The sequence below is a fragment of the Australozyma saopauloensis genome, chromosome 5 (assembly GCF_035610405.1).
Source record: "Australozyma saopauloensis chromosome 5, complete sequence".
Taxonomy (NCBI): Eukaryota; Fungi; Ascomycota; class Pichiomycetes; order Serinales; family Metschnikowiaceae; genus Australozyma; species Australozyma saopauloensis.
The window spans coordinates 408036-430216 of record NC_086135.1 but is presented as its reverse complement, the minus strand read 5'-3'; the positions used below and the strand labels follow the sequence as shown (position 1 = coordinate 430216).

General features: G+C 46.9%; 11 protein-coding genes across 11 annotated transcripts; 6 read left to right on the top strand and 5 right to left on the bottom strand.

Annotated features, from left to right (window-relative positions):
• Positions 1 to 100: 100 nt before the first annotated feature.
• PUMCH_004078 (uncharacterized protein) lies at positions 101 to 1081 on the bottom strand (the record flags this gene model as incomplete). Its single annotated transcript, XM_063023028.1, has 1 exon — positions 101 to 1081. The coding sequence occupies one exon, from the start codon at positions 1079 to 1081 to the stop codon at positions 101 to 103; it is 981 nt and encodes a 326-aa protein (XP_062879098.1).
• Positions 1082 to 1673: 592 nt separating this feature from the next.
• PUMCH_004077 (uncharacterized protein) lies at positions 1674 to 5552 on the bottom strand (the record flags this gene model as incomplete). Its single annotated transcript, XM_063023027.1, has 1 exon — positions 1674 to 5552. The coding sequence occupies one exon, from the start codon at positions 5550 to 5552 to the stop codon at positions 1674 to 1676; it is 3879 nt and encodes a 1292-aa protein (XP_062879097.1).
• A 586-nt stretch (positions 5553 to 6138) lies between these two features.
• On the bottom strand, positions 6139 to 7605 carry PUMCH_004076 (uncharacterized protein; the record flags this gene model as incomplete). Its single annotated transcript, XM_063023026.1, has 1 exon — positions 6139 to 7605. The coding sequence occupies one exon, from the start codon at positions 7603 to 7605 to the stop codon at positions 6139 to 6141; it is 1467 nt and encodes a 488-aa protein (XP_062879096.1).
• Positions 7606 to 8175: 570 nt separating this feature from the next.
• PUMCH_004075 (uncharacterized protein) lies at positions 8176 to 8475 on the top strand (the record flags this gene model as incomplete). The annotated part of the gene is made up of 1 exon (XM_063023025.1): positions 8176 to 8475. The coding sequence occupies one exon, from the start codon at positions 8176 to 8178 to the stop codon at positions 8473 to 8475; it is 300 nt and encodes a 99-aa protein (XP_062879095.1).
• A 599-nt stretch (positions 8476 to 9074) lies between these two features.
• PUMCH_004074 (uncharacterized protein) lies at positions 9075 to 12191 on the top strand (the record flags this gene model as incomplete). Its single annotated transcript, XM_063023024.1, has 1 exon — positions 9075 to 12191. The coding sequence occupies one exon, from the start codon at positions 9075 to 9077 to the stop codon at positions 12189 to 12191; it is 3117 nt and encodes a 1038-aa protein (XP_062879094.1).
• Positions 12192 to 12540: 349 nt separating this feature from the next.
• On the top strand, positions 12541 to 13182 carry PUMCH_004073 (uncharacterized protein; the record flags this gene model as incomplete). The annotated part of the gene is made up of 1 exon (XM_063023023.1): positions 12541 to 13182. The coding sequence occupies one exon, from the start codon at positions 12541 to 12543 to the stop codon at positions 13180 to 13182; it is 642 nt and encodes a 213-aa protein (XP_062879093.1).
• Positions 13183 to 13403: 221 nt separating this feature from the next.
• Positions 13404 to 14168, bottom strand: PUMCH_004072 (uncharacterized protein; the record flags this gene model as incomplete). Its single annotated transcript, XM_063023022.1, has 1 exon — positions 13404 to 14168. The coding sequence occupies one exon, from the start codon at positions 14166 to 14168 to the stop codon at positions 13404 to 13406; it is 765 nt and encodes a 254-aa protein (XP_062879092.1).
• A 1140-nt stretch (positions 14169 to 15308) lies between these two features.
• On the top strand, positions 15309 to 16295 carry PUMCH_004071 (uncharacterized protein; the record flags this gene model as incomplete). The annotated part of the gene is made up of 1 exon (XM_063023021.1): positions 15309 to 16295. The coding sequence occupies one exon, from the start codon at positions 15309 to 15311 to the stop codon at positions 16293 to 16295; it is 987 nt and encodes a 328-aa protein (XP_062879091.1).
• Positions 16296 to 16472: 177 nt separating this feature from the next.
• On the bottom strand, positions 16473 to 17462 carry PUMCH_004070 (uncharacterized protein; the record flags this gene model as incomplete). The annotated part of the gene is made up of 1 exon (XM_063023020.1): positions 16473 to 17462. The coding sequence occupies one exon, from the start codon at positions 17460 to 17462 to the stop codon at positions 16473 to 16475; it is 990 nt and encodes a 329-aa protein (XP_062879090.1).
• An 831-nt stretch (positions 17463 to 18293) lies between these two features.
• On the top strand, positions 18294 to 19559 carry PUMCH_004069 (uncharacterized protein; the record flags this gene model as incomplete). Its single annotated transcript, XM_063023019.1, has 1 exon — positions 18294 to 19559. The coding sequence occupies one exon, from the start codon at positions 18294 to 18296 to the stop codon at positions 19557 to 19559; it is 1266 nt and encodes a 421-aa protein (XP_062879089.1).
• Positions 19560 to 21364: 1805 nt separating this feature from the next.
• Positions 21365 to 21955, top strand: PUMCH_004068 (uncharacterized protein; the record flags this gene model as incomplete). The annotated part of the gene is made up of 1 exon (XM_063023018.1): positions 21365 to 21955. One exon carries the CDS (start codon positions 21365 to 21367, stop codon positions 21953 to 21955), a length of 591 nt encoding a protein of 196 aa, XP_062879088.1.
• Between the last annotated feature and the right edge of the window lie 226 nt (positions 21956 to 22181).

Here is a 22181-nt window from a genome sequence, read left to right as displayed (position 1 = left end):
CGTTGTATGGCTATAAAATGCAGAATTTTTCGTTCACCAAGCGTTGTGTGGCTTTAGTATTCCAAAACATCTTCGTTCATTACTATATACAACACCCTCTCTAACGCTTGACCCAAGTGGGCGATTTTCTGGCCTTGACCTTACCTGGCTTCTTTCTCTCGACTGTTCTGCTATCTGGAGTCATCAAGCCCGCCTGTCTCAATCTGGTCTTCAACAATGGGTTGAACACAACCAAAGCCTTGGCAATAGCGTACATGGTGGCCTCCGCCTGGCCGGTGGTGCCTCCACCAGAGGCAACAGCAAACACATTATACTGGTTCTCCTGGCTGACCACCTCGAATGGGTACCCAATCTTGGCTCTGTCAGAGTCCTTACAGAAGTACTCAGTGAAGGGCTTGCCGTTGACAATGACCTGGCCATCGCCTCTAACTACAGATACTGACGACTGGGTGGCCTTTCTCTTGGCGGAAGCGTTGGCTCTACCGAATTCGTCCAACGCCTTGAGCTTCTTATTGATGTTCTGCGAGTTCAGCGACTTGGCGAGAAACTTCTCGAGAACGTCGCTCACCTCGCGCGGCATCAACTCGGGATCTATACTCCTGAGTCTCTGCAATGTTTCAAGCAAGATCTTGTAGTGACTGGTTCTGACTCTGGTGCCGCTGTTACATCTCTCCTTGTAGTCCTCGAACGACACGAATCTGAATCTCTTAACAGTTTCAGCGTCTACAGGCTGCGTGGGCAATCTCTTGTATTTACGAAGCACCGCATTTAATAGCATCATGTTATCTTCATGTACTGGATTACCACCATAGAACCCCATGTATGCGGGCACCACTCTCAACCGCTCCATCTCCCAGTTGCGGAGCGCGCTCTCGTCCAAGCGGGTGAGCGGAGAAGAGGTGCGGAAGGCTGGTTTTCTTTCTGGAACGGGGGGTCTTCCGTAGCCGGCGGATTCTGTGTTTTGTGATGGTTCCAGGCTGGCGGCGGCGCTGGCGGCAGCGGCGTTTTGCAGGGCCGTTAGACTCTGCGAGAAGAGGCGGCGGAGGGGTGCACCGAGTCTGTTCACGCGGGCGAGACTCATTGTTGGTGGTGGATGTGGAGTGGTTGGAGGGTTCAGATTTTTCAGTTAGAGGTTGTGTGGGAGGTACGGGTGCAGAGGTGATACGGGGGGATGTGGTGGAGAAGATGGAGAAATGGAGAGGTTAAGTTTTTTTTTTTGGGAGGTTGGCAATGATTTTTGTTTGGAAGATTTTGGGAAGTTTTGCTTTTGACCTTTTGTGTTGTGAGGTTTGGATTCTGGGTGTCTTTTAGTGGAGAGGAAAGAGTCAGGCAAAGGGTCAAAAATGAGAGTTCATGTGAGAAAACTGGGATTATACCTTTGAAATACTTCTTGTTATGATGATTTTTTTCTGTTTGAGGTTGTTACGGGCGGAATATCGTTATGGTTGGCGATGTCAACCAGCACCATCATCGCTTATTTTAATGTAGACAATCATCTTAATATAGAAAAGACACATAAGTATTTCCTGTTTTTTAGGTTTTTAATTCCATCTTCTAGTTGATCTCCCATTGACTGGTGCTTTGAGTATCTCATTTCAAATTATTACCACTAACTTTCTACAATTCCCTGAAACATATTCCAATTTATTAATACAGTACTATACAATGGAGCGTCATCCAAGCAAAGAGTTTATGTTGCTGCTTCGATGAGGAGCTCCCACATTAGACATTTGGCTGGACCCGGTAGGACCAGCGGGAGAAGACGGGGTGTTGAGCAAAGAAGAAATGTTTGTGCGCACAGGTGCTGCAACGGTGATTGCAACATTCTGCGTTCGAACGGGCGAGTCGCCATTGAGAAGATTCATGATGGATGGCTTGGAGTGGCTCGAAGAAGGCGCCTCGAAAGTCGATTGAGAGGCAATTTGCGGCACAGCTTCAGAGCTGTTGGAAAAAAGAGATCCACCGGATGGTCCATTGCTGGACTCTACCGGTGTTTGAGTGAAGAATCTTGTCGAAGGAGAAGCATTAGCTGGCACGGGCGAAAACTGGCCACTGACTGTGGGTGACCCTGACTCAGACACGAGTGGGCTACCCATCAAATTAGACACAGAAATTCTGTCCGAAGGAGCGCTGTTGGGTTTGCCTTGATTCTGCTCTCCTGTGTCATAGACGTGGATTTCAGTGTTTGGCAATACTGCATTCGTAGAACGTTGCGGTTTGACAATAAGAGTGGTATCGAATTTGGAGTATCTGTTCTCCCCAGCAACGTAGGGCTTGCGCGCGAGACGCTGATCGGCTGCGGCTACAACCTTGGTCCAGCCATATTTCTTTCCCTTTCTTTGGTACTGGTTCCGAACCATGGTGGCGCTCTTAGTGGCTAGTTTCTCGGCAATCTTAGACCACTGAGATCCGAATTGATTGAGAAGATGTGGGAATTCGTTGGTCTCGGTAATACTCCAGTAGCTTGAAATATTCTTGCGTTTGTCGTCCCCCGAGAGACCATCTTTGAGATCCTCTTCATCCTCTTCGATGTCTTCACCATCATTATCATTGTCACCAGAAGGTGAAGGACTCTCTGCCTTCATTGGTTCATCGCCTGGAAGAGAGGTATCTGCCTGTTCTCTTGGCTTTTTGTTCGAGGGCTCGTCAGCAGCGTTGGAAGTCAATTCTTCAATTCTTCTCTTTTCAGGTCTGAGACCATCAGCAGTCTCTACTGAAGAATTCTCATCGGATTTAACAAGTGGAACGGCAGAACCTTCGGCATCAATTTCAGAATCTTCTTTTACTTGAGATGACTCTTCTGCTGACGACGGAGGCAAAGTCTTCTTCTTCTTTCGACGAATCGATTTCTTTGCCTTCTTTTTATACTGAGACACCAAGGCTTTGTAATTGACAGCCTTCTTGGTCATGTAATAATGTATGACACATTCTTGCGACAGTCTCAATCCACCCATTGCCTGAGATACTTGACCAAACTTCTTTGGGTATTGACAGAAAGCTTCACAGAAGAGATCGTGCTCTATTTCGGTAAAGGTGTCGACAAAGTCTGTGTTGATTCTACTGGCCCACTTTTCCTTATCGAATACAAAGTTATTGGAGTCCATGAAAACAAAACGCTTTCTTTGATCTGGATCTACCAAAAGGTCAGGAATAGTTGCAGCTACTCGTTTCGCCTTCGCAAGTGGACTCTCTTTTTCCTCATTCTCTAGTGTTTTCAAAATCTCCTGGAACTCTGCCTCAGTTGTGACTAAATCACCATGACGACGATTACGACGCCCACCAGGAGGCACCGCATCTACCACCTGATTTTGCGGAGTGATAGAGCCTGCTTTTGGTCTAGTGTCAATGCTCATAAGCTCCCTTGTAGCCTCATCATCACCTGGATGTAAGACTTGGAGCTGTTCCTTCATGAACTCGGAGCGTTTGTCGTTATCGCGCCGTAATTTCTCATACTTAATCCATAGCCTGAGTTGGTGCTTCTTCGTCTCTTTCTTATTGTCATAAACAATCTTAAACTGTTTATCATAGTTATCCACAAAGTTGGTCAAGTTGAAGTAATAAAAGTGATGGTGAGTGAAATCTTGAGATGCGTTTTCGTTCGCAAACTTAGATTTACTCTCTAGGGCATTGTACTGCGCTTCTAACTGATCGTATTCAGCTGCAAGCTTCGTTTGGGGATAGGAGCAACCATCGGGGTACATTACAGGCTCCAATTCGGGATTAAACGACAGAGTTGCAAGTTTTGCCGAACTTATCTCATTCACCTTCGTGTGTTGAGAATCTTCAATGCCTAATCCATCCTCTGTACTGTGTTCGCTTATGGCGGAGGTCTGAATGGGGGGAGTATAGACAGAGTCTTCATCGTTTGCCTCTTCATCTTCATCTTCATCATCTTCTTCTTCATCGTCATCATCATCTTCTTCATCATCATCTCGTTCTTCTTCGTTTTCAGCGCCAGGCTCATCATGGTGATTTTGAGGAGATGTTTCCTTCTGACCAAGCTCAGTCTCCTCCTTTACCGATGTATCCAATACACCTGGCTCTACTTCTGCGCTGATATCGCCCATAGGAGAGGTGTGTTTAGATGTTCCTGAATGTTCTGAAGACATTTCATGCTCGATTTTGACGTTTATACGCTCGTCATCAACTTGGCCGTGTGCATCTTGCTTTATGCTCTTGTCGTACAGATACAGGGAATCATGCAGATCCTGCTGCATGTCTTCCATGTTAGTCTCCTTGCTCATTCGAGGACCAGTTGGGGGCGGAGTATAGTCTCGGGTACGCGACTCGCTACTATAGTTTGGCTTGCCGTTTGGATAATGGTCTGTTTGTCTGTTGTAACTGCTGAAGCTTTTGCTAATGCGTTGCTTCACCGGGTTAACAGTATTAGTGAGGCTCGAGGAGCCAGGTCTATCTCTTGCAGGGTTGGACGGCCGGATGTTGTAGTCTGAGGCAGATCTCTCAGTTCGCGAATAATTATCTGGTCTTCTCGAGTAAGAGTTCCATTTCGTAGAATACTGATCGTCATAGTTGCCGTATCGATCCCTCTGGGGTTCGCTAGAAGTAGGAGCGACATTCGATGACAGGTTGCTTCGCAGGTTCACAGGAATGTTATTGGGATTGAACCTCGGAGCGCTGCTTTGCCGTGGCTTTTCCGAACGCCAGGAATCTTTCGAGGTGGAGGTATCGCGCGCAATGGTGTCCCGAGAGGAGTAATTCGAGAAGTACTCATCTGCCCGTTCTGGCCTTTCAGGCCGTTCAGCGCGGTCGGGTCTATCAGTTCGTTCTTGACGTTTAGATCCGCTGAAAGAGCCATATGCACCGCCTCTCTCAGAGTAAGAGTTCCCGCCGTACAGTGAATACTGTTTACTATAGCTTCCGTAACGATAATCCTTGTTGTATCCGCTTCCGCGAGGATTGCGCGAGGGATTTGTGGAAGAAGCCGAGAACAGAGATTCACGGTGGTCACGGTGGGAGTCACGGTCACGCGCATCTCTCGAGTCTCTTGAGTCTCTACTATCTCTAATGTCTCTATCTCGTATGTCCCGAGCATCGCGCATATCTCGAGCGTCTCTCAAATCTCTTCCATCACGAAGCTCCCTACTCTCACGTATATCTCTACTGTCTCGAACAATATCTCTGTCTCGAGCTGTATCTCTTTCTCTACCGGTATCTCTGTCTCGAACAATATCTCTATCTCGAACAATATCTCTATCTCGAGCTGTATCTCTGTCTCTACCGCTATCTCTACCGGACGCTCTAGCATCCCACGAAGTGTCTCGCAGGTCGCGCGGATCTCGTGATAGATCTCGCAGATCTAGACCGTTCTCTCGAGACGAATCGCGGTACCGCTGTCGGCTCGGGAGCTCGCCCGAAACTCTTCTTTCGTTTACTATAGAGGGTCTCCCAGCGCCGGCTTGCGACTCGGAGGCGGGGCTTTTAAAGTCGCGCCGCGTGGACGACGGGAAGTACGGCTTTTTTCGTTTGTTGTGGTCGCCGTCGCCCCCAAAATGGTAGTTTGTGGGGCCTCCACGGTAACCCGAATTTGACATGTATTCTAGATGGCCAGGGGAACAGCAGGGGTATATATAGTTTTCCAGGAGGCACGGGTGTGGAGAAGATTGGGACTGGATAGCTGCCGGAGCTACAGTCGGGGGTGTATTACAGGGAGAATTGGAATAGAAGTGGGTATAGTGGAGGTAGTTTTAACATGAGAAAATTTAGGGTGTGAGAGGTGGGTCACGTGAGCCATGGCTGGTTGAAGATACATATATGAACAGATTTGAAGAGTTAGGGTTTCTTTTTTTTTTTTTATGTGTGAATGTTTTAGTTTTTTTTAATTATTTAGAATTGCTTTTTCTGGATTTGTGGCAGATACTTGTATTTGGGTAAGTCGAAGTTGGTTGTTGTAGGTATAGATAGTAGTGATGGAGAAACACTTCAACAAAATAAAGGAGCAAATACATTTTTGGCGAAGCTGCAGAACGCATGTTTGAATCTAAATTTCTTTCTCATTTTCCTTTGGTATTGCTTGTATTCTAATTGGAGTTTGGCACCATAAAACACTACGCTATATCACACTGCGCTACAAAAGATTTAGAATGCAAGATGATTAATTTTTCTATGAAGTAAACAGTGCTAGACACTGGCATGCAAAATCCGTTTCAAAACGGGCTGGTTTTCCGTCACCTTCATCACCTCAGCGTAGGGGACGTTCGGACGAACAATCTTTTTTCCGATGTCGACGTTGCTGAACCCCTTCCCGGTCGAGAGAATGATTGCAGACGACGAGTCGAGCCCGCTCACAATCTCGAGGAACTCTCCCTTTCTGAGTCTGCCCAAGAGATTCTCGGTGGCCTCGACGCTCACTTTACAGTAGAACTCGTAGAGCTCGTTGACGGTGATGGGCTCCATGGACGTTTTGTTGTGGTTTTTCTCGTTGTCAAAAAGACAACAGAGAACGGCCTTTTGTAAAAGGTTCAATGCAGCGATCTTCTGCTGGGAAGTGTCTCCAAAAGACAGCGAGCACACACGGGCGACGTGCGAAAGAAGCACCTTTGGCGCAGTCTCCATGGTCAAGTCCGCGAAGTTCTCCTGCTTGCGCGCCTGCTGCTCCACGAGCTCGATGCTTTTGTAGCAGATGTCGAAGGCCTTTCTGAGGTCACCAGTGACCGAGGCACACTTTCTACAGCACATCTGCACCGCGGACGGATGCATCAAGGAGACGGGTTTTCCAGAAACGCCGGCGTTCTCCTTGTTTGTCTCCACCAACGAGTCGAGCTTGGCCGTCACCACGCGCTTGATCTGCTCGCTTGTGTAGGGCAAGAACTGCAAAGTGTCCGGGTTGAACCCATTGCTGCGAAGACGTGGGAGGAACTTGTCTGTGAGATCCAAGGCGTTGGAGATGCCTACAATGACGAGTTTTGTTTGGAACACCGAGCTCTTCATCTGCGACGCGCAGTGAAAGAGCTGGAAGAGAACCTGTTGGTCTTTGGTGATGAGGTAGTCCATCTCGTCCAACACCACCACGATGGAGTCTGCGTCGGTCTTGGAGCAGAGAAGCGCATACAAGTCGTCGAACAGCTTCTTCTTGATGCCGGTCTGCGAGGTGATGGAGAGATAGAGCTCATGGAAGATGTTTTCCGGTTTGGAGACAGTCATACAGTTGACCCGGATTACCTTCGTCGTGCGGCCGCCAATGGTGTAGACGCCGTTTGCAGCTGGAGCCGAGCAGATCCAGTCGAGTGTCAAGTTCGTCTGCGCGGTCTTTCCCGTTCCTGGCGGGCCGGAGATGTACAAGCTGTTGCACTTGTTCTCAGCAATCGAGGACTCCAAGAAGGTGCGAAGCAGCAGCGCCTCCGACTCGCGACCGACCAAGTTCTCGCTGACGTCGTTATAAGCGCCTCTTTGGAACAACGCCTTTGCTTTGGAGTAGATGGAGTCGCCGGTAAAGTGGAGCGTTCTTCTGTGACCTTTGATCTGATTGGAGAGATCAACGACGGAGTTTTTTTCTGGCGACGTTGGAGGTGTGGCAAGCTGGTTCTGCATTGGCGCGAGAGCGGGTCTTTTTGCCATTGAGGCCGAGGAATCGCATGTTCTCTTCATTTGGGCGATGGATGGTTTTCGAATGCAAAAAGGGATAGTGGTGGAAGTTACTGGAGGTAGAAGCTACTGAGGATGCGGAACTGGTGTGAGTGGGAAATGAAATTCTATTAGGGTTTTTTTGGTTTTTCACAGAAAGAGCAAGTAGTGGTGAAAAGAGCGTAGGGAAGTATCACGAAAGAGACGCGATCCCAATAAGGAGATGTAATTGATCGCGTTTCATGCAAGTAATTAAGCCTGCAGGCGGGCGGCCAGTGATGGCTGGCGGCAACCATGGCGAAAGCGGTCTTCAGAGGCGTTTTTTTTATTTAAAAATTAGATTAGAGCATCAGTAAGAAATAAAGATTGGGAAACTGTAAAAATGTCAGCGGTTTAGGAGATTTTGACGCGATTTCGCGCAGTGTCTAAATCATATCCTACAAGGTAACCTGTGTATAAGCTCGTGTATATGCAGAAGATGATCTCCATCTGCCATCCTGAAACACCTATTTTCCATAACCAACCTAGGACCGCTTCACTGTCTATGATCCGGTAATAGCGGCGTCTGAATATCCCTACTGACAGCTACGGTACATGTCGTCGACAGAGCACAAGGCAGCCGTATATCTCGGCGTGGCCAAGATGGTGGAACAGTACACCAATGAGCTTGGAACATCGGCCACCCCGGCTTTTGTGGCTTCATTAATCGAGTTTGTGTATAACCAAATCGTTCTGTTGGGCGAGGATTTGGAGATGTTTGCTGCGCACGGCGGAAGAGAGGTGGTGAACACGGCAGACGTGTATTTGGCTGTGAGACGAAACGAGGCGCTTGAGAAGGCACTCCGAGTGGTTCATGAGAGTCTTGCAGGTCTGCAGGTCCAGACAGACGAATAACAGTCAACTAGAAAAATCGATGTGATCAGTGGGTGAATTGTGTGGTAGGGCGACGATAACTAGTAGATGGTCTAGGGAACAACTTGTTGAGATCACTCGGAGAAAGACAATTTGGCCGAGAGAAATTTGAGAGACACAACCTCAGATCGACAAGCTTCCTAATTGAAACAGATTTTCCCCGTTATAATCAAAATGGGCATGTAATCGATTCCCCTGTTCTCTACCAGATACAACTAAGAAGCATAACCAAAGAGCCAAAAAACACCGTTGATAAATAAATCCAAGCACAAAAACTCTTTCCAATAATCTCTCTTCCACCCAAACTAAAATTTTTTCTCTCCCGGCCTTATTGGCCGTTTTTCGCCCCAAATCCCGGAACATCCTCCTTATCGGAACTACTCCTAATTCTAAATTACCGTACTCCATATTACTCCACCTACCACCAACCACTATCCACTCTCTAAACCTCCACCCAATCCACCCACTCCCTTGTAACCATTCTGCTTTCCTCCAATTCCTTCCTCAAATTAAATTCTTCTCTCTTTTTATCTTTTAGCACCCCTTCTCTCCCTGTAGAAGTCTAGATTCTCCACCGACTAATGTCTCGAGTAAGAAGGGCCTTTGCCTATGTCTTGGGCGACTCCTGCAACCAGGAGAACCACATTCTTCCCATCAATGCCATGCAATACTCGCATGCCCGGCGGCAGTTGTATACTGGAGGCCGAGACGGTGTGATTAAGGTTTGGGACTGTGATCAGTCAGCCGTGGCCACAGAGGATGCGCCTGCGTGCCTGGAATCGTACGACGAGACGGCCGATGTCGATGAGAAAATGTTGAAGCTCGAAACGGCCATTCTGTCCAATCCGTTGGCCCATAAACGGCCCCACAATATGTATGCCACCTCCTCCTCCAAAAGCCATAACGTGCACTATGACTGGATCAACGACTTGAAACTCGTCAACGACGATCGCCACATCGTCTCTGCCAGCTCAGATCTCTCGCTTAAACTCGTAGACTTGGATAGTTCCGAGAACCCCGTGCAACGGTTCCTGAACGTCCACACAGACTATATCCAGAAGTTGTCCTCCATTCCATCGCAAAAGACTCTCGTCAGCGGTGGTTTGGACGGAACGGTGGTTATCTGGGACTTGGCGACGCTCAAACCAATCACCCAGTTCTGTAATGCCAACTATAACGACCCGGACCAGCCGACCTCGATCTACGCCTTGTCGAACGATAACAAAAACTTGGTCTCCGTGGGCGGTCCGGATGCGCTCATCAACATCTATGACCAGAGAGTCTCATCGAGTGGAGGCTCCAATTTGTTGTGGAAACTTGTGGGCCACCAAGATACCGTGCGGTGTCTCATCATGAACTCTCAGTACATTCTCAGTGGCTCTTCCGACACGAGCGTGAAATTGTGGGATCTCAGAAACCTTAGCATATACAAGAGCTTCGAATTCCATGACGATGCGGTGTGGAACGTCTGCACAGCCGCTACCTCAGACCCTGGTCTCCAGCTGTCCTCCATCTCTGATTTCAAAGAATTCTATTCCGGCGATAAAGCTGGTAACATTGTGAAGACAGACCTTAACTACTTATCAACACACTCGCACTATGATGAGCCAGATCCATACGGCCGTTCTGGATTCTCGTCATCTGACATGGCCGCTATTGATGAAAAATTGGGTGTTTCTACCCTCGTGGCCAAAACCGAGTATCCTGTAGTAGCATTGTGTGCAGAGAATGACACCTCGTTGTTCGTGTCTACGTATGCTTCTCTTGATCGTTATCATATTCCTGATACCCGGCAATTGTCCAAATATCAGTATCTTCGAGCATGCGTAGACTATGCAGACCAAATTTGTGCTCAAATGGATGATGACGTATCAAGCGGTTTGGATTTGGCAACTACAGATCACTCCGAGCTAGACTCCGATTTCTACGACATTGTAAGCCATTTATCCATGGATCTGACAAATTTGGAGATTCAGTCGGCCCTTTCGGGCGCGAAAAATCCTGCAACAGCAGCGATGAATGATGATGCCAGCTGTGATACCATCGAGCACTTGTCTATGTTCCTTGACTTCAACGGCGGGCCATCTGCAGAATACGTCAATGTGTACAAAGATCAAGATGGAGCAGTTGGAGACAACACAGGTCTTGATCTTGTAGTTGATAAGACTCCCGTTGAGATTTTGCTCTATCCGGTTCCTGCGACAAACATTGTTACGATTCCGTTCAATAAGGGAGCTTTCCAAACTCTTCCCGTGACTCCACGCTCGGTGATTTCTAAACGCATGTTGAACAACAAGAGGCAGATATTCGCATTGTATTGCAATGGTGATATTATTATATGGGATATTGTCATTGGCAAACAAGTGAAGGTCTACGAGTCTGGTTTGAATGTGCCCCTTACTACGGATGAAACAAGAGAATACCAAAAGAGGATGGACGATTTATTTGAGAAGTATCAGAGCAAAGAATGCCTCAGTAATTGGTGTGAGGTCAACATCAGAGCAGGTAAGCTCCTCGTCTCACTTAGCGAATCGTATTTCAACAATGTCGAAGTTTACTACGATGAACTTTTGAGAGACTACCCATTCCTTGATATCAATACAACTACTGCATCCAAGATGAAAAAAATCAGAGCTTCACCAGACGATAGATTTTGGATTTCCAGAATTCTCTTGAACTCAATTTTTGATAATTATGCTCGGTTCGAACTCGAGGCTGATAAAAGACTCCGCGAAGCGTTACAACAAATTACAAAGAGACCAGATCTACTAACTGCGTCTTCAGAAACAGTTCTTGCTACCAATGATGAAGGATCGCGTAGAAGAAAACTCTTCAGCAAGATGAGTTCCAGTTCGAGACAGAACTCGTCTAACAAGGTACCTATGAGTGCCTCTGTCTCAATAGCTAGCAACATCAGTGATATCACCACCGATTTAACCCAGCTCGACGAGATAAGCGGAACTGTGCCTAGCACGTTGTCGAGCGACTGTGTGCTCAAAATCTTGCTATTCAACAAGCACTACTATCGTGAGTTCTACAATACACAGGGGGGAAAGAAAATGGTGAAGTCTTTGCTCAAGCTTTACAGTGACGATTTGTTCAACGAAGAGGAAGATTTCGAGCACCGTCCGCTCATCGCGCCCGAGCATTTTCCACCAGGTCTTACGTTCTTCATTTTCGAGGTTTCTCCCGATCTTGGAAACTTCCGCGATCTCTGTAGCTTCACAATGGAGGATATCAGCTCTGGGCTTGCGAATAAGCTCCTGTTGGTGCATGAGTTGCGGTTGTCGCTTCCTCGGTGGATGGGGAAGCCAATTCTCCAGAACAAGTATCCGATGAAGGAGCTGCCCAAAGTCGCATTCCAGCTCTTTGAGATCGATTATGCTACACTTCCTGCAAATCTCAAGATCCAGGGCAAGTCACAGAAGAAGATCAAAAAGTTGCCGATGCTCGAAAGTGCGATCAAGCTCACGTCCCACAGCATGTTGCGGGTGAACAAGATCCTCATGTTTGTGGTGGAGAAGTTCGGTCTGAAAACGCCGGAGATGAAGAACAAGATGCGGGCCATTGACTGGTTGGTGCTCGAGTGTCGTGGCGTGCAATTGGAGCCCACGATGACGTTGCAGACGATCAAGACCAGTATCTGGAAGTCGAGCGCCGACGTCGAGTTGTATTTCCGCCGCAAGTACGACGACTAGCAGTCAAAACAGGCGGGCAATTCTTTCAATTCTTTCATGTTGTATAAAAGTTATAGACCAATGTATTTTTCAGTTTTGTTAGATATGATGAGATAGATTGTAGCGTAGAGCCACCACAAAACGAACGTCAAGCCAAAAAAGAGGAAAAAAAAAAGAAAGAAAAAAATAACAATCAAAGAATACAATAAAAAAGAATATAACATTAACAAAAACATGGCACCAAAACAATTCAACCCGTCTCCACAATCCATCCTCCCTCCTCCTACACATTCTCGCCTACGTGCGAAACCCGAAAATTTTACCTAACTCTTCCCATCAACCTTCCCCCCATCCCACCACCCAATCAACCATGGAAGACGTCGAGAGAGCCACCTCCCGCTTGTGGAGAACGTTCAGAACCGTCAAGGAAATGGTCCGTGACAAGGGCTACTCCATCACCGACGAGGAAATCAACATGTCGCTCGATGAGTTCAAAGCCAAGATCTGTCCCATGGGCGAGGCGCAAAGAAAGTTGATGTGTTTCCAGGCCCAGCCCACGCCCGAGGCGGCCGAGAAGTTCCCGGAGATGGGCTCGTTGTGGGTGGAGTTCTGCGATGAGGCCTCGGTGGGCATCAAGACCATGAGAAACTTCTGTATCCACATCAGCGAGAAGAATTTCAGCACGGGTATTTTCATTTACCAGACGTCCATCACGCCCAGCGCCAACAAGTTGATTCCGACCGTGTCGCCTGCTTCGATCGAGGTGTTCCAGGAGAGCGACTTGATTGTGAACATTACCCATCACGAGTTGGTGCCCAAACACATCCGGTTGTCGAAGCCCGAGAAGAAGGAGTTGTTGGACCGGTACCGGTTGAAGGAGTCGCAGTTGCCCCGTATCCAGAGAGAGGACCCGGTCGCACGGTACTTGGGTTTGAAGAGGGGAGACGTGGTCAAGATCATTAGACGGTCTGAGACCTCTGGCCGGTACGCATCCTACAGAATTTGTTTGTAGAGGACATTGTATAATAGCATTAAAATGGAATAATAGTGAAAGATAGGCTTGTGTGTAGCTTATAGGATGTGGTTTAGGTGTGGTAGCACACTTGTCTTTGGCAAATTGATTGGAGAAACTCGAAATTTGATACGACTTCTCGTCCGCCAATTCTTTCCTCTTGTTATTTGGTCAATTGAGTTCTTTTGGCTGTCGTGTCTCCATTCAGTTGATTCTGGTGGCTATTCGGTGGTCTCATCCAGATCTTCCACTTCAGGCAAGGTTATTAATCGTGCAGCCATTACACTATCGGTTGTGCCTCTCCACCAGGCCACATCCTGTAGTTCGAGGCCCGCTGGAGGCGACACTTCTACACCCTGCTTTCCAAGAAACACGGGCCCAATGGTTACAATGACAGAATCCACCAAATTCTCCGAAACCAACAATGAGTTAATCACCTTTGCACCACCCTCTATCATTACTGACTTGATGTCGCACGCATGAAGCTCTCGTAGGACCTCTATCCAATTGTGTTCGTATTCCAGCAGGAATTGCAACGCTCTGTAGGAGCCACCATGCGATTGAAGAAGTTCTACATTTTCTTTCAGCGGTTCCGCTTCCCTATTCGTCAAAATAATTGGTGCAAGTGCTTTGAGTTCCTGACAGAGCGTACTGATAGTGGACTTCGAATAGTCCCATTTGGCGGCTGGATCCACCACCACCGGGCGAATTTTCGAGAAATTCCCATAGCGGCAGGTGAGTTTCGGATCATCGGCTAGAACAGTCCCAATTCCTACAAGAATTGCGTCGTGATAGGCCCGCAAGTAGTGGGTCATCGTTTTCGTCTCGGGATGCGAGATTTTGGTCTGCGTTCCCGGAGCTGCGGCGATCCGCGAGTCAATTGACTGCGCCCAAGTGAGTGTTACAAATGGCCGGTCATTTTTCTCTCGAGGAAGGTATGGTTCGAGAAAGGGTATGATTGAAGAAGGAAGAGGCACTAGGGACATGAGCGCAATTGCTTTCTTATATATGTGAGATGGTTATGAGCGCGGCGTGCTTTTATCTGTGTTATTTGCGGTGAATTTTTTAGAAGAAACGTGTGTTTTCGGCTGAAAATTACCTCTAGTATTCGGTTATACTAGGAGATACAGTACCAATAGCGATAAGTGTTAGAATCGAGATATTTTTGAAAGGTGAAAGGTGCAAAGTTCGAACTATTTTGCGGTGTACGTGATTGGGCACCATTGGTATTCGAATCAAGTTTTTCGTTTTTCGAGCCACGTTGAGAGGGATCGAGTTCTGTTTTAATTTCAATCTCATGTCATGAAGCCCATTACACCATGCGCAAGATGGGTTTTTTTTCAAAAAAGCAAAGCAAATGAAGAAACAACGTTTTTTTTTATTTAGAGTCCAACCGTTTTGGGCATTCTCCCGTAGTCACGGTGAGATTGACTCACACTCAACATTTGACATCTGAGTCAAGCGACTCAAAGTCATTGTTGCCAAAACAAAGCGCGTCGACTTGCATCCCAACAATGCAACGAAGATAGATCGGAGATTTCGCCAAATAACTCTCCACTTTGTTATCAATATGCATGAATTGTTTAATATTTACATCAAATTATCAATGTGGATGTACTGATTGGATGCTTTCAATCGGCACTAGACTAGCCGTTTATGATCTTCGTCTTTATCAAAGTTGGATAATTCAAATAAATCATATAAAATCTATTTCTTATTCTTTTTCTTTTCTGTCACATCCCAAATTTCCCATTCAACTCATCGCATCGCATCTCTGCTCATCTCATCTCTGCTCATCTCATCTCATCTAGTGTAAACAGAGCCAGCAGAACATGTGCCAGCATCTGGACCCTGTAGAAGCAGCTCAATTGCGACAGCAGAAACGCACCAAAAAAGAGTCAAAAATACACGGAAAAAAGAAATAAATAAAAGTATAAATAGGAGTCCGATTTCCGTCCAAAAAAATTCCCAATTTCCCTTCCGTAGTCGCCCCGAGTGCGTGAATTTCTCACCCGTCGTCACCTCCCCCGCGTGTATCTGTGATCGCGACCCGACCCAATACTCTCCTCGGCTACACTACCACTTTCCACCCACCAACAACACATTCTTTTCCGTCCGTAGTGCAGATGTCGTTCGTTAAACTCTCTGCCGATGCGCCGTTCGTGGTGCCTTTGTGGCCGATCTTCGACTACGCTGTGTCCAAGGTTTCCGGCGGCCGCTTTATTCCTTCGCAGTTTGAGTTTGTTCCTCACCAGACGTTTTTCTCCACGCTTCCTCCGGTGCTCGTGGCTATTGCCGTGTACTATACGGTGATTTTCGGCGGCGACTATATATTCAAGAAGTTCCGCATCAAGCCGTTTGTGTTGAACGGCTTGTTCCAGATCCACAACCTCTTCTTGACCACCTTGTCGCTCACGTTGTTGGTGTTGATGGTGGAGCAGCTTGCTCCTATGATCTGGAGACACGGGCTTTTCTATGCCATTTGTCATCCTGACGCTTGGACGCAGGAGTTGGTCACGTTGTACTACTTGAACTACTTGACCAAGTTCTGTGAGTTCATCGATACCGTGTTCTTGGTCGTGAAACAGAAGAAGTTGACCTTTTTGCACACCTACCATCATGGTGCCACCGCGTTGTTGTGCTACACCCAGTTGGTCGGTTTGACTCCCATTTCCTGGGTGCCCATTTCCTTGAATTTGGGTGTCCATGTTGTCATGTACTGGTACTACTTCTTGGCTGCCAGAGGCATCAGAGTTTGGTGGAAGGAGTGGGTCACTCGTTTCCAGATCATTCAGTTCGTGTTGGATTTGGGCTTTGTTTACTTTGCTACCTACCAGAAGATCATCTATACCCACTTCCCTCAGTTGTTGGGTGTCTTGCCAACTTGTGGTGACTGTGCTGGTACTATGGTAGCCGCCTACTCCGGCTGCGGTATCTTGTCTTCGTATCTCGTTTTGTTTATTGCATTCTACATCGAGGTCTACAGAAGATCCTCCACCAAAAAAGCCAAGATCGTCAAGGCTGTCAAGGGTGGTGTCGCTGCCCAGGTGAACGAGTACGTCAACACCACCGGTAAGGAGAAAACCCCAGACTCCATTCGCAAGAGAAAGTAAGCTATTTGCTGGGTTTTGTATTTCCTCCGCCATTATGCCTTTTGGATTCCTAGTCGATCCCCGTAAATCTCTCCCCCTGGAAGATGTATACATAACCCATATGTCTTCCTAGCCAATCTTTAGTCAGGAGAGCCAATAGACTCGTATTTAATTTTGTTGTTGATTGTAGGATAGACATCACATTGCCTTCACTACATCCTCGTAGACCGGGATGCTCTCAGCGGCACCTCTCTTTTGGATGGCTAGACTGCTGGCAACAGTCGCAAACTTGACCGCTTCCTCGATGTATTTCCCCTCGGCGAGCTGCAGCACAATGCCGCCGAAAAACGTATCGCCAGCGCCGGTGGTGTCCAACACATCGGTCACGGAAACAGCCGGCTCATACTGGACTTTTTCGCGCAGTTTGATTGAATAAACACAGCCTTTGGAGCCAAGAGTGATGATCACAGTGCAGACGTTTGTTTGGCAGATGACCTGCTGCAATTTGAGGGCCAATGCGCTGTAGAACTCGATACCCTCCACTTGGCCGTGAGGAAGCACCGACTTGTCTAGCACCTCGTTGGCGATGGCGCGCGCCTCGCCTTCGTTCACAATCAACAAGTCGATTTTCGCCATGTTGGCCTCGGAGATGAGCTCGGCGGCAAACGGCGACGGATTGTAGGCAATATTGATACCTGGACGTTCCCGTTTGAGCCACAGAATCGATTGTACGGTATAAGGAAACTCGTTCTGCAACACCACAAACTCCTTCCCGTCGTCACTGTCCGAACCGGCAGGAAAGATCCGCTCGAAGTCCGCCGGCTCTGGCTTCAACCGCCCGTTTGCACCTGCAATGATAAGGATCCGGTTTTCGCCCGACAGCTCCACCAAAATGGTAGCCACGCCCGACAGCTCGCCCTCCAACACCGCCACATTGGACGTATCCACCTTGGCCTCGACCAATGCATCCTTCAACTCATTTCCGAACGAATCGTCGCCTACATTTCCAACCATCCGCACGTCCGTGGACTTTGACTTCCGGAGCCGCGCACACGCCAACGCCTCGTTCAAGCCCTTGCCTCCCAAATGCTTTTCGAACGAATCTGCCTGGATCGTTTCTCCCCCATCGGGAACTCTTTTGGTGTATGTGACCAAGTCGTAATTGAGCGAGCCAATGATGGTGATCATCGGGTCAATGGGTTTGGGTGGTGAATTTGTTCAATTCTGCGGAGAAAAAAATTCTTGGAAGAATTGGATTTGTCGAAAAGTCTGAGTTTTTCGGCGGGAATTGCTCTTTATATATGGAGACAGGGTAAGATGCAAAACAGAGCTAGGTTCCTAACCAAAATGACATAATGGCGTTAGATCGGGTTTGGAGAGAGGTGGCAGCGCTGAATTTTGGAAAAGATTGAATTTTTTTGGTATATGATTGTTTTTGATCATTGGCGATTTCGTCTTGAAAATTTGATGTATTTTTTGTGGTGTTTTGTTTCTTTCAAGAGATTTTGCACCCACTGAAAAATTAGGACAATGGAACCCAAGAAGACTATTAGAGGGAAGAGGGTGAGACAAAGGAGACTCGAGAATAGAATGAATGAAAAGAAAAAGAAGAAGAGGAAAGAAAAAGAAAAAGTAAGTTTGGAAAAATTGGATGGATGTGTGATGGCCTATTGTGGTTTAGCACCAGATGCATATCTCACCATTCTAGAAACACTTAAAATTGTACACATTTGTATTTCCAAATTTTCCATTCTAATTCTCAAATTTGAATTTTTCAGATTTCTCAATTTTGATCATTTCTCAAATTCCCTTCTCGCCCTCCATATTCACACCCCCATACTATAGCTCACTAATCAACTTCAGTTCTCTAAACGCCCACTTTCGGGCACCATCTAGACCTTCTGAATAGACAATTTCTGTACTTTAGATTTTCACAACTTCAACGATCACAGCCGTCTAATTTTCATTGTCGCAAACCCCCGTTTCGTCTACTTTACTACACTTTCCGAATCTGACTAAATGGAACACGAACTCGGCTCCGTGGAGGTGCTCGAAGAAGCCGACGTCTCCATTCCCGTCATCTTGCCCTATGAAAACGTCTACGTGATCCAGGTCGGCATACGTGCCTTCAAACTCTCGGGAGCGTCGCTTTCGTCCGATGCACCCTCGTACTTCTCCAATTTCTTTTGCCAGAAGGATAACAACAATAGAGTGCTCTTCGTGGACCGAAGCCCCGTTGTGTTCGAGAAAATCTACTTGCATTTGCAGGGTTACCATGTCGGGATCGAGGACGAACTCGACTACATGCATCTATGGCAAGATGCACTGTATTTCGGGTTGCGGAAGCTCCAGCGGCTTCTAAAGAACGAGCCGCTTTTCGCGCGGGTCGGAGATCGCCTTTTTCGTATTCCTCGCCATCTTTTCCGGCTGGAAAACTGCCCAAACTTCTTTCTGTTGAGCTCCGATAGTCTAGTCATGGATGCGTTGCCGCCAGGCGTTTCTGCTCCCATGATAAGGCCGCCACCACAGAGACCGCATTTGACAGTCAACCGGTCCCCGCAGTTGTTCGCCGATTTGATGGAGATTTTATGGGGAAACACGGGCGTCATCAAAGACGACAAGCATCGGCTCTTGCTCGTGAAGGAGTGCCGCTACTACCGTTTTCTCGAGCTTGAACAGCGCATCTTGCCTCACAAAATTGTTTATAATCCATTCACGCAACAGGAAGAAATCATCATGCGACTAGAGGATATCCGCCGTGGCGGCCTCGAGAACAGTACCAGCCCCAACGAGGAACTGAATATAACGTATGTCCGGCCACACATGATCAGTGAGCCCCGAAGAACACTTGTTTTGCAGATCGACGCCAGTCCGCACTCCGAATTGCGGCTTGTGATGAGTCGCAAGACGGAGGTTGCGCTGTTGGTGATTTCGAACAAGATTGCCGCTTTGCTCCTTACTAATTTCCCCGAGTTTGGTGCAATTTACGCTGACGATGTCAAAACGGGCAAGTTGACTTTATTGTGTGGGCTACAAATGTCCAGTGTCATCATTAACGGCATGTCGTTGCGCCATGACTGGTATTTGGACTTCCTAACGCGAGCAAATCAGGAGCCCCAGGCCAAGATGCAAAAGACCAATGCAAGCGGTGACTATGTGGAGTTCAAAATCTTGAAGTCGACGTGGAGGATTATTCAATGGGAACGGCGGATGCGACTTCAGGCTGTATCTATCGAGGCCATATCTGACAATTACAATTACCACCAAACGTTGGGATTTCTCTGATAGGCAATGAGAAATTTAATGGGGTGAATTGATGCACTGGGTATTATGAATCGATATGGTAGGCTTTTTATTTGGAACTCAGATTGAGGTATTTACGAAATAGGTTGCTTTGTGAGTGTCGTCTAGAAGAATTTCGGGAACAGTTGTCGGGGATTAGAACGCGCTCGTCTTGGTCTTCATTGAAGTCTTGAAAGGGCTTTCACGATGTTCATTGAGGTATGGTCGCGGGTTTGTTCGACGTTGTGATGAGTTCAAGTGAATTGGTTGCAGCCTCGGCTTCTTTTCAAAAACACCCTCGAGAGAAATATTTTGGAAGGTGACATATTGGTTACTCGGAGTAGATCTAATGTTTTCGCACAAACACTTACTAGACCCGCTAACCTCGGCGCAACGTTTCCTGTGGGTGAGGAGTTCCATTGACTTTAAGAACTGATAGACTTGCGACTAATCTTCCGACATTTCGCCACTGATCTGTCACTGATACACTGCCATAAACCGTCACTGATTCACATCAATGCTCTAATATCTACCATATTGTAACTCTCTTCATCACCCTTACTATTCACCACAGTACAAGTACTCTCAACACCACTGCTACTAATTTCTGCAATATTGTAACTACTCTCTACACCACTGATACTAATATCTATCACATTATGACAAAAGATATTCGGGTCTACCCAATTAAGCAGTACAATTATCAGATCGTGACGTACAATTGGTTGTGACTGTAAATGTGTATTCCGTGAGGTCTTTATATACTCTGATTAAGTAACTTGGCTGCCTCTCCGGCTTCTTCAATTATTCTTCTTGATTTCCTCGTCCGGACTTTATTCATTTCTTAGGCTAATTCGTCTACCGACATATCTTTTCCTAATGTAATCCGTAATTCCTCTATCACATTAAACAATCTACACCACTATAACTCTACACCACGATAACTCTACACCACGATGACTTTGAATCACTATAACTTTAAATCACTGTGAATATATTCACCAATGTTACTAGTTTCTACCATATTGTAACGAATAACTACCACAATGTGACTATTATCTGCCCCATTATAACCAATTTCTACCATATTGAATCTAATTTCTACCACATTGTAAATAATATCTACCATATTATGACTATTATCTTCTGTATTGTGACTAACATCTACCGTGTTATAACTACTCACCACTGTAACTATCTATATCTCTCACCACTATAGCCATCACTATGACCACCTACACCACTGTAAATATTCTCACCACTACTACTAAATTCTACCACATTGTAAGTAATTTCTACCATGTTGTAACTAACATCTACCATATTGTATTTACTCTACACCACTGTTACTCTTTACACCATTACTACTATCCACACCACTGTTAATACTTTCGACCACATTATAACTAGAAACAATTATAATGTGAGTCCTACGTGCCACATTAGAACAAATATCCACCACATTATATTTACTAGCTACCACACTGTAAAAAAAACCACACCACACTATCTATACCACTATAACAATCTACCACTGTTACTAGTATCTACCACTATAACAATCTACACCACTATAACACAACTCACCCAACAACAACCAACCACGAAATTTCAAAAAATCCATATCCCAAATTCAAAATCCAAAATCCAAAATCCAAAATCTTCCAAATTCTCCCCCTCCCTTCATCCTCCCTCCGTGTTTCTCCCTCCGCACCCGTGCACCACCACCACCCTAATACTACACATTATCTCCCAATCTCAATCCCACAGATTAGACTACCTCCACCAAAACCCACTCCACATACAAAATGGTCGTCGCACAGTCCCTCGTCGCCACCGCGCTCCTAACCGTCGGCGGCTACATGCTCTTCAACGGCCAAGGTGAATCGTTCAACGTCGGAGAGTTCCTACAAACCACATCGCCCTATATGTGGGCCAACATGGGCATTGCCAGCTGCATTGGCTTCTCTGTGATTGGCGCAGCGTGGGGTATTTTCGTCACCGGGTCGTCCATCTTGGGTGCCGGAGTTAAGGCGCCCCGGATCACCACCAAGAACTTGATCTCCATTATTTTCTGTGAGGTGGTGGCCATCTACGGGTTGATCATGGCCATTGTGTTCTCGGCCAAGCTCAACAGCGTGCCGGAGACGTCGTTGTACACCAAGGAGAACTTGTACACTGGGTATGCGTTGTTTTGGGCCGGTGTGACCGTTGGGTTGTCCAACTTGTTGTGTGGCATTGCGGTGGGGATTACGGGCTCCACTGCGGCCATCAGTGATGCGGCCGACCTGTCGCTTTTCGTGAAGATCTTGGTCATTGAGATTTTCGGCTCCGTGTTGGGTTTGTTCGGGCTTATTGTCGGCTTGATGATGGCCGGTAAGGCTCCCGAGTTCAAGTGAGTGCGGCCGCCCGGTCGTGTGTCTGCGTGGGCTCGCTTACAGTTGCAAATTAGATGTTGGAATATATAAAACTTTGAGTAGCGGCGGCTGTAGATTCTCTCAACCCTTGTTTCCACGCTTAACAAGAAGCACCTCGTAACTTAACGATAATCTCTTCGCAGCGAAGCTTCAATTGAACAGAACTTTACATTTTCCTCTTTTTTTTCCTTTTTTTTTTTCTCTTTTC